Consider the following 18,013-nt stretch of genomic DNA (forward strand, 5'->3'; position numbering starts at 1 on the left):
CATTTTGTTAATATAATTCGCAATTTGCAAAAATCAGTTTAGCAAATATTTTTTCCACCACCAATGTTGTGGCATAACTTGTCCTCTTGTCCAGTTTTATAAATATAAAGATGGACAGGGAAACTATGTTGACTGTGCAAATAATTCTGCAGTGTGCAAATTTTAGAAATGACCCCCCTTACCCTTATCAAACCAGCGGTCCATGCTGTTCCACTCAGGTCACAGAGAGCTCAGCTCTCACTCTGGGCTGCTGGCTTATCTAGCCTGCTTATTATTCTCCAGGTGAGACTTTCTAGGGAATTAACTCACTCAGGACCGCTGTACATGAGTAGGAGATGAGCCTAGGGGAAATATATCTCCCTTTAAACTATTCTTTAGCCACCAGTTCACAGAACCTTCAAAGAAAACTATTGGTTTCTGTATTTTGATATCATTTAACCACCATGTAGATTTTTTTTAAATGTTTTCTCTCTACCATGGAGCCTTGGAAACCTACAGAGTCTCACTTGTTGGCTGATGTTGCCAGTTCAAGATATGATAATTTTATGCACCTTTTCACCTGAAAATGAAGCAGCCCTTCTCTAGGAATATTTTATGAGCACCACAAACTAATGCCATTAGACAGTTGCTGGTACTTATGAGGGACACATACTTAAAGGCTTAGGAACCTATTAGGGATGCACCAAATCTACTATTTTTGGATTCATCTTAAAAATGTTTTTACTTCTGTGTTCACATGACCAAAAGTCACGTGATTCTAAGGATTCAGTTCGGCCAGGCACCTGGTAATAAAGGCTGATTCATGGCCGAATTCCGAAATGAATCTTGGATTTGGTGCATCCCTAGTTCATATTTTGGGCTGCCACCATGTGGCCGATATTATAGTGGACTTTGGCTGGGGGTGGCAATAAGGGCACTTGGGGGGGGCAGGGTGATGACAACATGGGGAGGGGGAATGGGCAGATGGGGCAGGGAAATGGGTAAGTGGGGAAATGGGCAGTTGGGGCAGGCAAATCGGTGGGGATATGGGCAGGTGGGGTAGGTAAATGAGCAGAGTGGAGGAGAGACAGTTTTTATAAAGGGAACCAGGCAGTGGAGAAGGTGAGGAAAGGGGGGGCGATTTTTATAGGGTAGGCCAGTCAGATGCTGGTCAGGAGGTAACCCTATATGCCTATCACATTTGGAAACTGTTTGCAGAGAGGGGGCACAGTTCTTTGAAGTAGGCAGGCAATGGAAAAATCAAGCCTGCCTGCTATCTAGTTCACAACGCCATGCAATGCTATGCGAGGGAGGGAGGGGGAACCTTTGAAGCAAACGGCAAGCTGAATCCTCCCAGTTTATGAAGTAGTCCTTTTGAAAGATTGAGAAGCTACAGTTGGGTTTCCAGACAGTCGGGTTCAGGATCTTCAGTAGGATTTATGTAGAGAAACAGGACTTTTAGGAAAAAACAGTCAACATGACCTATAGGTAGGTTTGGAAGTAGGTTCATATTTTTATAAGAAATTTTTTGATGTCAGTATCACTTAAGACTGACAAAATGTTAGGCACCCCCAAGTGACTTAAATCGCCTATCTTGTACCCCGAGCTGGTGCCCCTGTTAGGAGAAAACAGCTCCAGCCCGGGGTACCTGTAGTGATGCGTTTCCTCCTTCCTGCTTCGTTTAGCTGCGACTATATGATAAGCGCATGCGCAGTAGAGTGAAAAGCGGACTTCTCTGTTAAAGTTCGGCTTTTTCACTCTACTGTGCATGCGCGCATGGAAGGAGGAAACGCTGCAGGTACCCCAGGCTGGTGCTGTTCTCTCCGTACAGGGGCACCAGCCTGGGGTAAAAGGTAGGTGATTTAAGTCACTTGGGGGTGCCTAAAATTTTGGCACCCCCAAGTGACTTTGCCTTTCCATGTGCTTTAATGCATCACAGTTTATTTGTTTCCTTATTCTGCTAATAGGACTGCTGCTTAGTGTTGGGCACTTAAGCGTCATGTATGACAGCAAATGCCAGAAAGCTAAAAAGGGTGCAAGTTTGTGCTCCAGTCATTAAAGAAATTTGTGTTCACATACAATCCTTGCACATTCATATAGCGCCAATACATTCCCCCAGCCTCTTCTGCTGACTCCTGCACAAGTGTGCCTATTTACACTGGGGAACCCTAAGCCTACTTCCACCCTGGCAATAATTTCAAGGTTTCCACAGCGGGTTGCATGAATAGGTGCAACAGACTTGTACTTAGTCAATCAGATACAAATGCCATTGGTAAAGGTGACCCTAACAGTGAATATTTATATACTACAATTTTAATTATATTTACAAATATTAATGCCAGATTTTACTGTAGGCCACCTGGGTAGATAAGTGCAATTAGTTTTTTTAGTGTGAGTTGCCAACCTGTACAGTTATTTTGTTATAGCACATCTGAATATTTGTTAATATAAGCCAGTCCATGTGTGGGCATATTCAGACTGAAAGATGGCATGACAGCTGGAGTTTTTTCAGTGCAATTTTCTTTTTATTCATTTCAGATTGTAAACCAGAGAGATCCACACATGATGGCATGAAGCATGCTAGAAATGAAACAGAAGTAAATCCAGCAATTTTTGGGGGTATGCCACTACATATTATTTTTTTATAAATCTTCTTTTATAGATAGAAGGTATGTTTCCCATGACAAGAACTAGCTACATAAAAATGAAATAAATATTTTTTGATGGTATAATTTGTTTTTTTAAATGTGTTATCCTTTTATCACTGGATATTCATGTATGTGTATATTTATTTTTCCCCAGATGCTGAGATGCTCTCTACTGCTTTGAATACATATAGTTTTCTCATTGGTGCCAGTGCTGTGTATGGATTATTCATATCCCTCTGCATCTGTAGAAGAAAACTTGTCAGTTGCAAAAATCAGGGAGAAAATAGTGCTGTAAAGCCAGCCTCCAGCATGCAAATCACTCTCCAGCATGCAAATCACTTAACCTTTAACTGTGAGGGGTAAATGCAAGTAGGAATTATGAGGAATTTCTCTCAGCATTAGCAATCAAGGATTTAAATCCTCAAACTTTCTCTTTTGTCAGATATACATGATTTACTCTCAGTACATGGCTATAATGTAACTATCTATATACATGTATGAATTTGTACTGTACATATACAATTGTATATGGTAGAAACTTTTACAAAGTACAATTTATTTCTCAGTAACTTTTCAAACTTTCAACTATCAATCATTTTCCATTTCCATGCCACGCTATATTCCATTACTAACTTATGGTTGTGAGCCATACACATAACCACTATTAAAGGAAAACTATACCCCTGGAATGAATACTTAACCAACAGATTATTATTATACTATGTAAAGTGACCTATTAAATAATCTCGCCAAACTGGAATACATATCAGTAAATATTGCCCCTTTACATCCTTTCCCTTGATCCACCATTTAGTGATGGGCTGTGTGCTCCCTCAGAGATTACATGACCAGAAATAATGCAGCTTTAACTGTAACAGGAAGATGTGTGAGAGCAAAAAGCAGAACTCTGTCCATTCATTGACTGATGGGGCTTAGCATGTATGTAACTTAAACTTGTGAAAATTAGGATAAGGTGTTTGCCAAAGTAAAGTTTACCTTAAAAGTTCATGTTACTTTGGGAGACTATTCAGCATCAGACAGGCCATGAATGTACCCAAAACTGTCTGCGGATTTCTTATCAGGGCTAAAAAAGTGATTTGGCAGCGTGGAAAATGTAGAAATGGAAAGGACAAAATAAGGAGGTTAATGCCATATATGACCATTGGTACTGCTTTGGTCTAAATCTAAATAATCTGCCCTCCACTTGTCAAAACTTGGAAACAGATTTTCAATTGGTGACAGTATTGGTATTTTGTACATGCCCAGTTTAAGGAAAGGAGATAGCCTGGATAGAATTTGCATCAAAATCAGTTTGTTAGTAGGGGGAGGAGGTTGTGCCAAGGAATGGTTTATTTGTGGCTGTTGAACGAACAGACACAATTATGACTAGATTTCCTGTCACAGACACTAGTAGAGCTTTACTGTGGGCGGGAACTGGGAAGGGACATTAAGCTCCCATAATGCCACAAAGTATAGTGGTGCAATCAAACCAATGTCATCCATTTTATCACTAAAAATTCTGTGTTCCAATTTTTAAGCCTCTCAGCTCTGATATTGTGGGTTCTAAAGCAGTTGGCATGTTTTTTACCCCCAAAGCACTGATTTTTTCCCCCATTTTCAGCATAATTGCAGCACTGTGTGGTGATGCACCTGACAAAACTGTGGCTGATGGGTTAAAACAGTTGCACGTACACTTCAATGTGGTCTAAACATCTTCAGAGTTGTGATTTCATTTCTTGCAATAAAATGACAAAATGATGACTGTGCTGAATACTTAGGTGCACTGCACATGCTTTCATGCAATAACTGAAGCCATTTTTGTGCAACTGCAACTGTTGTTGCTCTTAAGAAACAACTGCTTTAGAATTAACAGTAATCCCTTGTTGTTCTATCATCTCATTCGTCAATCTGAACAGCCTTTTTTACTACAGGTATGGGACCAGTTATCCAGAATGCTCGGGACCTGGGGTTTTCGGGATAAGGGATCTTTCCATAATTTGGACCTCCTACCTTAAGTCTGCTAATAAAATTATTTAAACAGTAATTAAACCCAATAGGATTGTTTTGGCCATGGGCGTCCACAGAAGGGGGCAAGAGGGGGCACTTGCCCCCCCCTGGAAAAGTAGCAAAAAAAACAAAAACCTTACTCCGTTTCTGCAGTCCCCTCAAGCCCGTTTTTGCTGTGCTCCGATTGGATCTTTCTTCTTGTGGATTCTCCAATCAGAGCACAGCTTCCTTGACAGACAGTAAAATTGACCAATCAGAGCACACATGCACACAGGGATCGGGAGATTTTGCAAACTGGAAACAGAAATAAAGACTGAAAAGAAGAATCTGCCCCTGTAACTTTACCTAAGAACCAACTCTCAACTTTTGCTGCAGTTTTCATCCCACAGGCACTATACCCAGGCACTATACCCAGGTACTATACCCAGGCACTATACCCAGGCACTATACCCAGGCACTATACCCAGGCACTATACCCAGGCACTATACCCAGGCACTATACCCAGGCACTATACACAGGTACTATACCCAGGCACTATACCCAGGTACTATACACAGGCACTATACACAGGCACTATACCCAGGTACTATACCCAGGTACTATACCCAGGTACTATACACAGGCACTATACACAGGCACTATACCCAGGTACTATACCCAGGTACTATACACAGGCACTATACCCAGGCACTATACACAGGTACTATACCCAGGCACTATACACAGGCACTATACCCAGGTACTATACCCAGGTACTATACCCAGGCACTATACACAGGTACTATACACAGGCACTATACCCAGGTACTATACCCAGGCACTATACACAGGCACTATACCCAGGCACTATACCCAGGTACTATACCCAGGTACTATACCCAGGCACTATACACAGGCACTATACCCAGGTACTATACCCAGGTACTATACCCAGGCACTATACACAGGTACTATACACAGGCACTATACACAGGCACTATACACAGGTACTATACCCAGGTACTATACCCAGGCACTATACCCAGGTACTATACCCAGGTACTATACCCAGGTACTATACCCAGGCACTATACACAGGCACTATACCCAGGTACTATACACAGGCACTATACACAGGCACTATACCCAGGTACTATACCCAGGTACTATACCCAGGTACTATACCCAGGCACTATACCCAGGCACTATACCCAGGTACTATACCCAGGCACTATACCCAGGTACTATACAGTTCTAAAGAATCACTAGCTGACATTAAATTGTTTTTTGCCTGACCTGACATCTATAATAATTTATAATCTATCCCCTACCCTAACACATGGAGGGTAAGTTAACTCTTTCCCTCTGAAAAAGCTCATTGTGTGTTTATATATGTGTTGTTGTTTTTTGCACTTACTATTTTTTTTTTTTTTTGTCATTGTTTTGTTCATTTATAGTAAGTTACAGTGGGGCCAATGTTGTGTATCAGTGCCAGTGCCAGGGCCTGAATATCTGCCATCTGTACCCACTGCTCCTCACTGTATATAATGTGCTGGGTTTGTAAATACGGACTGCGTCTCACTGTATATAATGTGCTGGGTTTGTAAATACGGACTGCTCCTCACTGTATATAATGTGCTGGGTTTGTAAATACGGACTGCGTCTCACTGTATATAATGGGGAGTCAGTACCCACTGCCTTTCTTGCTATAAAACTAACATAAACACATCTAAAGGGGTGGTTCACTTTTAAGTTAACCTTTAGTATGTTATAAAATGGCCTATTCCTAGCAACTTTGCAATTGGTCTTCCTAATTAATTTTTTTGAATAATTTGCCTTTCTCTTCTGCCTCTATACAGATTTCAAATGGGGGCCAAAAAATATTGCTCTGTGAGGCTACAATTTTATTATTATTATAATTTTGTATTACTTATTTTTCCAAGTAGGCCCCTTAACTATTCATATTCCCATCTCTTGTTTAAATCACTACCTGGTTGCTAGGGTAAATAAGACCCTAGCAACCAGATAGCTGCTGAAATACCAAATGGAGAGCTGCTGAACAAAAAGCTAAATAACTGAAAAACCATTAAAAATAAAAGTGAATTTGAATGCGAACTACCCCTTTAAGCTAACTGATCACAAACACAAATGTTTGCAGATCCCCTAACAGAAGTGCGCGTATGAATACTTTTACTACTAATACTAAACATTTTAGGGTAAAAAAAAAAAGCACCCCCACCCGCACTTTTGTACAGTATCCCTGGAAGTCAGTGGGAACGGCAAGAGGTAGTTGGGAGGTTAACTTTTTACGTCAGCAGCGAATCCACTAAGTGTCACATTAGCTGTAGGTCAGTCTGTGTATGGGCCATATTTAGCCTCCCCTAGTATCATCCTGCAAAAAAAAAAAATATATATATATTTATATATATTTATATATATATATAAATATATATATATATATATTTATCTGTTGCAGGATGATGCTAGCTTACTTGCCCCCCCTTGGAAAATTTTCTGCGGACGCCCATGGTTTTGGCTCCAATAAGGATTAATTGTATTTTAGTTGGAATCAAGTATTATTACAGAGAAAAAGGGAACCATTTAAAAAAAAAAAAGTGAATTATTTGATTAAAATGGAGTCAATGGGAGATGCCCTTTACGTAATTCGGAACTTTCTGGATAATGGGTTTCCGGATAAGGGGTGTAAAGTAAAGTGCAAAATCACTGCATTCAGCATCATTCACTTTTTCACATTCATATTGTTTACAGGTGTATAGGTGCAGCTATATAAAGCCCTTTAGTTATAGCTAATTTAACTCTGTCACTATGTGTGCTGTGCCCTCATATTAGTATTGCAAAGTGTTATACACAAAGTTATACTACAAATCCTATTATGGACAGAAGGTTTCTCATGTGATTTACAATAGTGTAGCTGCGGTCCCAGCATTTTCCCACAGTGAGTTGCCCATAAAACTACTTTCATTAAAGGTACTTGCATCCTTGCACTTCCCTATAGTTCTGCTTAACCCTTCCTGCTTTTTGTTCTCAGTACTGCTATGCCTTTTGATGCAGGGAAACCTTGGAGCTACCAATACCTCCAGACCAGGCAGTAGCTGAAGGGTTCCTTCAGCACCCTGAGTCAATTGTCTGTTGCCACTAGATTAAGTACTTATCTCTGTTATGCTGCTGCAATCCCTCAAAGGGTGCAACCCATAGTTGCAGTCTTTTATTAAGTGCACATGCAGAAAGATGACAAAGCCGTAATGCAGTATAAGAGGCACAGAATAAGTGATTTATAAAATTGTAAATTACTGGAAGCCGGTCTATATGTTATTGTTATACATTAATGGACGTTATAAAATATATTGCGGGTTATAGCAAAATACCTACACAGCGTTTACTTGCTAGGGCTACAGTAAATTTCCTTTTGGGACGGGACTTGAAGAGACAATTTCATGGCCTAACATTATGCTAGTTTGTTGTTGATGATTTGGCAGTTTATAATCTACAAAGCAACAACTGTGTGTCTTTGATGAAGTAAATATTTCTATAAATGTCATGGCAAACACATTAACATTGTTAATCTCCTTCAACCTGATTCTGACTGACATGACAACAGCCTGGAGAAGTTATGAGCCCATATATACAGTATATATTCATGTTTTTTGGTTATGCCTTTTTATTTTTCACAGTCCTCATGCACTCATTGTTCTATAATTTAGGAATGCATAATAACTGAACTTTGAGAACTTTAGTTAAAGAGCTAATGTCTTTAATTTCAAAATATTTCCTCCATGATGCTCCCAGGAAACCAATAAAATATTCTGAGATGCATACCAGAGACAGCTCTGGAAAAATATCACATTCCCAATATTATTAGCAGCTGGATGTTCCATTGATAGCTCTGTACCATATATTGAGGCACTGCTTAGAATCAGGGTGGGAATCATGCAACTCTGCAGCTGTTATTGAAAACTCCCTTAGGATGATGGGGTTTTAGTTCAGTAACAGCTGGAGAATCTTCTCCATGTCTTGATGATGAATTCTTAAATAAATATGTGCACTCAATAGACAACACAACTATGCAAATGTAGAAATTTGGTGTCTTCAAAAACTTACACTATATAGTGCCAACTATGCCCCCACTGTACAATTTGATAACATTTACTATAATGAATATTGTGTAATTTACTTATTGATGTGGTAATTGGCTTTTGGGTCAAAAGTGATGCACATGTATCAAGGAGATTCCAAAGATGCATGTTGTTTAGCCGTTTGAACAAAACTGTTGCTGTTGATATAGATCAGGGTTGTCCAAATATAGGCCTGTGGGCCAGATGAGATTTAATATGGCCCTCCAACATGCTGTATGAGATATAACTGGCCCACTACATGTAATAAATTGGACGGCACGTATCTAGTGAACTGTTAACAAAACTCTAGCAGGTCTGTTGCCGATTTAAACTCATAGATGGGAAAGGAATAATTCCTGAAAACAAAGTATTTATCTATATTTCTATCTACAAATCTACAGTATATCATGCACATTTTTCTGATGTGAGCATGCTGCCAGCTACAACTGAATAATTACACATTGTTTATGGTAAAGTTACATTTTGTTTATAACAAAAGATGTCCAACAGTTCCAACAGTCGGAGCAATATGATGTCAGTAATATTTGTATCCCATACTACTGAAACAATATATGTGTCCCATACTACTAAATATTACATCTGCATTCTCAAAACTCCCTCACCAAATGTTACAGGCACACTATGTGACACCTATGCTGCATCTACCAGGTGTGACCAAACAGTTCTTAATAATAATATTGCATGGGGCTGCTGTGCTGTCCAGCCAGTTGACCTTCAGCTGGTTTTTGAGACACTATGGGGCAGATTTATCAAAACACGAGTTTGAATCCCGAATACGAAAAATTCGGATTGGAAACGAAAATTTCTGAAGATCGCAAATATCACGAAAATGCTTACGAAAAAATCGTATTAGTCACGATAATATCGTATTTGCAATCGGAAAGTCACTAAATTTTCGTACCAAACGATTGTAAACAGCGGCAAAACCAATCCGATTTTTTCGTGCTAAAAATACGAAAAAGTCGCGAAAGCGCCGGAAAAGTCACGGAAAATACGATTAGACTGATCGAAAGAACGCTCAGAGCGTTCGTGGATAAGTAAATGTTCCCCTATGTGTCAAATATTTTCTCAACTGCTATTTTACCGAGTTGCAAGTATTGGGGATTCACATAATCATTGTATTTCGGATCATGCTTACTAGTTAGCAAAACAGCAGCAATTGGTCTGCAGGTTTGTTTCATATACCCATACTGATGACACAACTGATATCAAGCCTGTTCCTACACCCCTTGGACAGAGAGTTATGGCTGCAGGTGTCTCCAGCATTACTGTTATCTAGATTCATTACATTGCCTACTTGAAAAAGTTTTAATTTTAATGTAACAGGTCTCAATGGAAGTGCAAGTGACATTGGCCTTACAGATTGAAAATTATTGGCCTAAATCAGTATATTAAAATTGAATATCTAAACCTGTGTTGTTGTTCTTATGTCAGCTGCACCAGGAGCAGTGTTTAATAGTAACAGATACTTTGCAATAGATCAAAAAAAATTCTATATAGAAGTAATTTATCTCAAATCTCACCCTGATTTGCCTTCAGAACTATTGCCCCCACACCTATTGCTTTAAGTGCATGTAAGTGGATCAGTAGTGGGGTGGATCCCCATGCCTTATAGAAGCAACAACAGGTATGTAACCAAAGGTTGGTGGCTCAGGTTCTGCTTTTGAAAATGTCTATATTCTCTGAGGCACCAGCTTAAGTAGTGGGCAAGCTAGATAAAGACATTCTATGCCCTCTGCACTGAAAATATGGGGTTATAGCTAAGCTACAGAGCTGTACAAGAAGAGAACAAGGAAACAGTTTAGTTGCTGTAAGGGAAGGTCAGTTTACAAAGGCTGCCTGTGTTGAACAGAATATATAGTCTTCCCTGAACATGAGCTTACTTCTGTTTGTAAAGCCCCTGACTGGCATTTGCAAGAAAAAATTGTCACCATTCCCACTCTGATAATGCTAGTCATAACTTGCGTGCAATTTATGAAAATGTGCACACACTATAGGGCACATTAAACCAGAGGTATTTCTATTTGTTATTAAACACTTACAATTTATTTTCCCCTTTGGAATAATAGTTTTTGATACAAAATTCTACAGTGATGTATTAAATAATTATTTCTTAATATGTAATGTGGACCAACAGCATAATTAATTTTATAAGATGCATTTTATCTAAGAGGGAAAAAAAACTAAACAAATTGGAGTCAGGCAGCTAGGAAGAAACTATAACTCCCAGAACCATTTGCTATCCATAAGCAGCCCATGTCCATTGGTTGGCTTCCCCTGCTTTAACAGATGTTGACCTCTGCTGCACTTGGCACTCTCCTCTTTGTTAATGCTTACAGTTTGCAGCTCTCCCTGTAGGGTGTTGTCTCTCCTTGGTTCTCGCTTTCTTGTTCGTCTTGCTCTCCCATTAGTAGATAGGCTGTATTGATTTTCTTGCTTCAGCAAAATAAATCAGCGAGATGAGGTAATTTATATGGGGCTGTGACTGTTTCCATTTCTTAGTTACAGAAATGCTTGCATTCCATTGGGGGTCTGTGCTGGCCTTTGCTTTTTGCCCGTGTAAAGGAAAAATAGTGTGTTGTATAAAAGGCACCATGGCTCAGTACAGTGTTTCTTTGCATAATCAGTACAGATTACAACACATTCATATTAAAATCTTGTTTATTTCCATGCTTTGTTTAATATTCTGGATTTTAATGCTTGGGTTCAGAGACCGAAAAAGTCAGACAAGACAATGTGCTCCTATAACCGTAAACATGAGACATACCAATATATTTAAGCACAACAAAAGTACTCTGATTTTTCCACATATATCCTCAATATTCAAATGTAGTGTATATACAGATTAATAAATGAATGAGTACACATTACTGTACCAAGTAAAGAGCGAGGGCCCCCCTAGAAGATTTTTCTGCAGGGTGGCCCGGAGCCACCAAGTTACGCCGCTAGTCCCATACCCGTATAAACTATAGTAGGGTATGTGAAGCAAACACACAACTTTACTAGTGCAGGGCAATAGTACATAATATATGAATTACTTAAATACACTTTCATTTTTGTTGTGACTGTTCCTTTAATTATCTCAGTCCAAAGTGATTGAATTAGTTCATTAACGGTTTATAAATGTATTAATTGCCTGGTACCAGTGACCATTTTTCTATCATTATCCTAGATACAAGCCCAGTCTGCATGAGACAGAGGTTGCTAAAATCCCTGTCCCATTTATCCATAAAGGAGTGCTTTTGCTGGAAGTATCCGTGGGCACAGTAATTCATTTATAGACTAAGGATTAAGGTTAATTCCCAATTTTTAAATCAGTAACAAAATTAAAGGGTCATAGCCATCAATATAGTTCTACATTTTTGTATGCTCCAAATATAATATACAGCTGTGTTTCTGCGGTCTTAATGCTGCCCCTCTTCACCCGTTCCATGCTTACCTCTTCAGCATCAGAGCAGGTTCAAGGGGGGGTGCATCGCTAGTGCAGAGAGTGCAATTGCTCCTGGTAACTTTAAGAGCCAAATTTCCATTTTAAAATATGGAAATGTGGCTCTTAAAGGACATGTAAAGCCTACATTTGCCTACAATGTATATTATAGGGCACGTCCCCCACCCAAATGGCATCATTTGTACTGCATATATCCACTCTGCTTTCCAGCACCATCACATTTTCCTAAAGCAAATAGCAGCTTCCACCCTGTGCCCATTTTTCAGTTACATTTAAATCTGTAAGCAGCATACACACATAAAGACCTTTATTCAGCATACATTTAGTCAAGAATACAGGCTCAAGCAGGCAGAACTGTCTTTGGTAAAAGCTCTGCTCTGTTTGAGCACTGTAATGGTAAAGCTGAGCTCAGGAGAAAAAAATTGAAGCAGCTAGAGCTGAGTTTCTATGGGAACCGGCAATGCCATCTCTTTACTGGCTGCTAGACTGGAGGGTGTGTTTAGTAATCTGAGTTTAGAATAACTGAGCATGTCTGGCAAGCCAGGAATCAAAGCAAATTCCTGACGGGGGGGGGGGGGGGGTGAGTGGGTTAGAGGAGGAGAAGGAAATTGCAGCCAACCAGTGGGCAGATATTGAAAGATTTCAAACAGGCTGTTCACTGATTACATTTTTGTGTGTGGGGTTTACATGTCCTATAAAGTTACCAGGAGCGGGTTTTTGCCGCCCCTAGAAACTGCTGCCTGAGTCAAGGTACCCCATAGCAGGAGCAGTCGTGATAATATTTCATAAACAGAGCTGCACAAATATCTGCTTGAACACTTCATATGCACAACTTGTGGTGTTGTGTAGTGTCCAGTCTTGCACTTTTGTCTGTATTTTGCCTGTAACTTATGTAAGTTCTTTTGTCTGTCTTTCTAATATCAATAAAGTCCATGTAGTGTAAGCCCTAGTATAAGTTGATCTAGAAAAATACTTTATCAAAACATTCCTAATACATCCAGTTGCATTTTGGGCTCAATGCAATCAAACATATAAAGATTTTCCATTGAAGTTCTAACTGAATTGTGGGTAAAAAACGTGGTGAATTGTGCTCTAAATTGTACTTTGCACACTGCACTTGCACTCAATTCTGTTTGTAAATAGAGCTAAATGCAAAAAAAAAATGCCATTCCAGAAATATCAACCTCTGTATAAAAGTGTGAAGACTTCTATTTTATTATATAAATCAATGTGTTTGTTAGCTCAGTGTTTCTTGGGGATAATGGTCAATGATATTGCACAGATAGCTGGGTTTCTACAATCTAATGAACTTTGTCTTTTGTCTGATTATCCTCCAGCCAAGTGCTTCCAATCACAGGGTGAGACAGAGGCCCAGCCAGCCCTAACCTAATTACCTTTGATTATATCTAATGGGATGAGGAGTTTAATAACACTTAAGCTTCCTTCCTGTTTTATGGGGCATATCTATTCCCTGTAAGTATTCCTATTTATCCACACAAGACAAATTCTTTTCGACTCATATCTATTAAATATAGTGTGTTAGACCAGCTTTTGTGTTGCATTTATGTAGATTTTTACTAAAATAAACAGTATTTGTTTTTCAAGAATGCCAGATCATGCTTCAGTAAATTATTTCTACACCAAATGTCCCAAGCTGTCAGTCAATGTCAGTATGTAGTTTGCAACATGTATATTTATATTTAAATAGCACATCTTTTCATTTGCAATGGAAATATTACTGTGAAAATATATAAACAGGCACTATGTGCTCCAAAACTCATGCCATCTGTTGACATAATCTAACTGATCACATAATTTCACATAATTTAAGGCAACCTGTACTGTAGCATTATGTTTCCCATCCATGGTTTAGAAGGGATACCACAGCTGCATTTCCTAATACAAAAACTTTAAGAAGTATTTCAAGAAAAACTCAGAAAGTCCAGTTGTTTTTAGACTTAATTCTACTAGATACTGTATTACCTCAGGAGGCTTCAAATTCTGGAGTTCTCCTGGAGGTATACCTTGGCTCCTTCACCATCCAGGACGGATAGTGTCACTGGCATCTGTTAAAGGAACAGTAACACCAAAAAATGTATATATTTAAAAGAAATTAAACTATAACGTACTTCTGCCCTGCACTAGTAAAAGTTGTGTATTTGCCTCAGAAACATAACAAGAGTCTATATAAACCCTGCTGTGTAGCCATGGGGACAGCCATTCAAAAGAAGAAAAGGCACAGGTTATATAGCAGCTAACAGATAAATCCTGTAGAATACAATGGTGTCTTATCTGTTATCTGCTATGTAACCTGTGCCTTTTCTCCTTTTTTCCAACTTGAATGGCTGCCCCCATAGCTACACAGCAGCGTATTTATATAAACTATAGTAGTGTTCCTGACGCAAACACACCAATTTTACCATTGCAGGGCAACAGTACGTTATATTTCAATTAATTTAAAACACTTGAATTTTTTGGTGTTACTGTTCCTTTAAGACATAATTAACATATTAAAAGGCCAGTGATTAAAGTTTTATATATTCTTTTAACCCTGGGACCTTGCTAAGTTTTTAGGAGCATATTATTTTATAACTTTTCTAACCTTGGCAACAAGTTATCTGTAACCCAGACCTACATTTTTCTATTTTAGGCACAAGCGCAATTTGTACTAGTAAAGAGAAATCACTTTTATGGGTAATACAAAAAGGAAGGAACACAAACATAAATATACAATAGGTGAACCATTAGAATTTGATATTTTACAATGGACTTGGAAACCTATTATTTTTTGAATAATGGCAAAGTAATGGCAAAGTAATGAAAGTAACTTCTCTTGTCTGCAGTTTTTTTTATGTTTTGGTTAAAGATGATAAATGCAGTTTGGTACACTCATATTGTGTTTTGCAAGTGAGCTGCTTTACCTTTACAGCTCTATTCGAAGGTCCATTTTTGTTTCAGCAAACAGTAGGGGGTACTTGCAAGACTTCCTGGCCAATTTAGGCAAATTACACATAGACTAGATAGAATAAAACTGCATAATGAATTTCAGCTGAGCAAAAAGGCACAACTTACACTTGCAAAGTTTTGCCTATAACAAACTGCTACAAGCGTTGGCAGAGAGTGCCAGTCACAGTAGTATTAAAGTGCTTTGGATTGCTTATTGGCTCAAAGGATGCCTAATAGTACAGGTATTGTGGCACAGCAGCATAGGTTTAGTGGTCAGCATTAGTTGCTCCTAAATAATACCCATAGCAGAGGTAACTCCCTAGGCTCTTCTAAAGCACAAAGACATTCCACAAATGTATGAGATATTCCCTTATAGTAACACAAAAATAGCAGGAAAATGTGAGAAATTTTAGATTTACATTGAGAAATGCTCACCCAGTTGTTTAAAGGGTGGGTTTTACTTTTCCCCTCATATCTATGCTCTAGTCTTCACAAGTAAGCTTCCTGGTCTGCATTAAATATTATAAATAGCCATTTTTGCATTGATGTAATGTGTTTAATATCATCATTATGTGTATCTACATTGTGTTATAGCTGCCAGGCAGAATTTCCTAGCCACATGTAACTTAATCTGCCTTATCTGATGCATTCTCTCTCCATCCTGTCTCCCATAGAGAGTGATGACTCAGGTTCTTGTAAACTGACACACAGGAGGTGGGTAAGCTGCTAGGCAATAAACAAGATGTATCTGAGATGTCTTCATTGCCTTCATGTACATTTAAAGACATAACACAAGCATGAAATTACTGTCATACATGCGCTCTTATTGTTTATGTTCTGTTCTAACAATGGACTTAGTTCTACATATTCTTCACATGCAAGTCAGATATATCTCATTTCTGGTTCTGTTTCTGTGTAATTTCAATATTGGCTACAATATATAAATACATAACTAAATATATAACTTAAGGCTCATTTACAACAGCCCAGGGCACAACTGCAAAAGCAGGGGCACTTGCATGTCTGAATGATTGTTGCCATTCTGATTAAGAGACAGGATAACCGGTATGTGATATTTGAGCATTCAGCTTTCTTTTAGACAGAGGAGAAACTGCACACAGACACCATGCTTCTCTTCCTTCAGGAAGTCCCAGCTTTATTAACACTTCTGCATTAACAAACAGACATTGTGTCACATGACACCAGATCAGTGTGAGATCTGTATGAGAGCACCTATATTATTGCATATCTTAACAATGATGCTCAAACTAGGGTGTTGTATAGGGGATGCCTACATACTACCCCCAGCCCACACCTTGTGAATACAGCACTGCCCTATGTCAACTGCAAGGCCTGTACCTTTGGCTATGCCCTACAATAAGTAAATAGGTCCTATTGCATTGCCAGATAAATTTTGACAACCACATCATTGACTATAGCTGTTAGTATAGGATACAGCTTGAGAAACTCCTTAATTATCTGTCATACCAACACTGGGCAAGAGATCAAAACATGGGGTAACATTACTTACAAGTGTTTAAAGTTTTATTCAAAGTTCCATATTACTCAGGCCCAGTATTCTGCAGCCATGTTAGTTCCATGACCTGCACCATCAGTGCAGAGACAGAAATGCAGCCAAAAAAACACAGAGCAGTTGATGTACCTACTACTGAATAGACACTGGGGGAGGCAGATGAGCAGAAGGGGCACTCAACAGCTTCAACGGGGTTTCTGCTTAAGGAACAGCTAAATAAGAGCAATTATTAAGGCAGAGATGCATACACATTTAAGAACATTTTAGTTCTGAAATTCTATTTGCTGCCAGCACCTCTAAAAATAGTATATAATAAAATATTTCTCATAAATTCAATTTTATTAACTATACAAATTGTGTTAATTGTAATTATTTTTGTGTCTGTGTGTTTTTTATCTGTAGTGTAATAGTTTTGGCTTAAGTAGAGATCCACCAATTGTTCTTGTTTCCTAAACAACATAAGCAAGGCTTAGCATTAAATTTCCCTTTGTGTTCCTCGTAAAAGCTGTAAAATAAACCACTAAACATTTCCTATTTTTAAAAATGTTTGGGAAGCAAACTGCTTTTTGAAGATGTGGAAAGTATAGGACTGAATTACATTATAGAGACTTTACATAATAGGGGTCAGTCACTGCCACCCTCCACCCCAGTTAATGGAGTAGCTAACTTTGGTCTGGCCTGGACCATATGCTCAAAAATACTGCACCCCTGTCTTCTCTTTCTTCACAGTGGTGTCTAAACCTAAAAGCTGCCAAAGTTTTTCTTTGTTACAAAAACCTGTTTGGGCAAACTTATGAAGATAGCCAAGGTTTTTTTTGGCTCAAAACCCTATGCGAATAGTAAACTCATGCAGGGTTTCCTTTATGATTGCCCAAGCATGAAAGCTATTGCCTGACCATGAAAGCTCGGGCAATCATAAATGGGCCCTAAAGGGCTTATTTACATTCAAATATAAAACTTCGGCATCTAAAAGCTAGCAACTCAAGCTATAATCTTAATTCATTGACTTGATATATACAGTATATTCCATATCTATCCATATCTAGTGTTTTTAAGAGAATTTTAGAAATATTTACCTTTCATCTTGGGGTGCTCCAGTACCAACTTTGAGACTTGTGAGCCAATATATTACTCGCATCTAATTGTTGGAAATCGCCATCAGTGCGAACAATGAGAAGATTAATACAGGGCGATGGTTGGTAGAAACTGACATGGTTAAAAAGGTTTTATTTGTGCATATGAACATGTAAAATTTTATGTAAGGTACAGACACATGAGCATTTTTACCATACTTGCAATTATTGTGTTGCATGACAA

At 38.6% G+C, this 18,013-nt stretch overlaps 1 protein-coding gene across 1 annotated transcript in view; it reads left to right on the forward strand.

The window, feature by feature from the left end:
* The window catches only part of LOC101735011 (immunoglobulin alpha-2 heavy chain-like), a 40,880-nt gene extending 38,212 nt beyond the window's left edge, over positions 1-2,668 (forward strand). The window contains exon 4 of the mRNA XM_031891425.1: positions 2,518-2,668. Coding sequence (XP_031747285.1) covers positions 2,518-2,627 — 110 coding nt within the window. The 3' untranslated portion in view covers positions 2,628-2,668. The remainder of the gene's footprint in view (positions 1-2,517) is intronic.
* The last annotated feature ends 15,345 nt before the right edge of the window (positions 2,669-18,013 follow it).

The sequence above is a fragment of the Xenopus tropicalis genome, chromosome 8 (genome assembly GCF_000004195.4).
Source record: "Xenopus tropicalis strain Nigerian chromosome 8, UCB_Xtro_10.0, whole genome shotgun sequence".
Taxonomy (NCBI): domain Eukaryota; kingdom Metazoa; phylum Chordata; class Amphibia; order Anura; family Pipidae; genus Xenopus; species Xenopus tropicalis.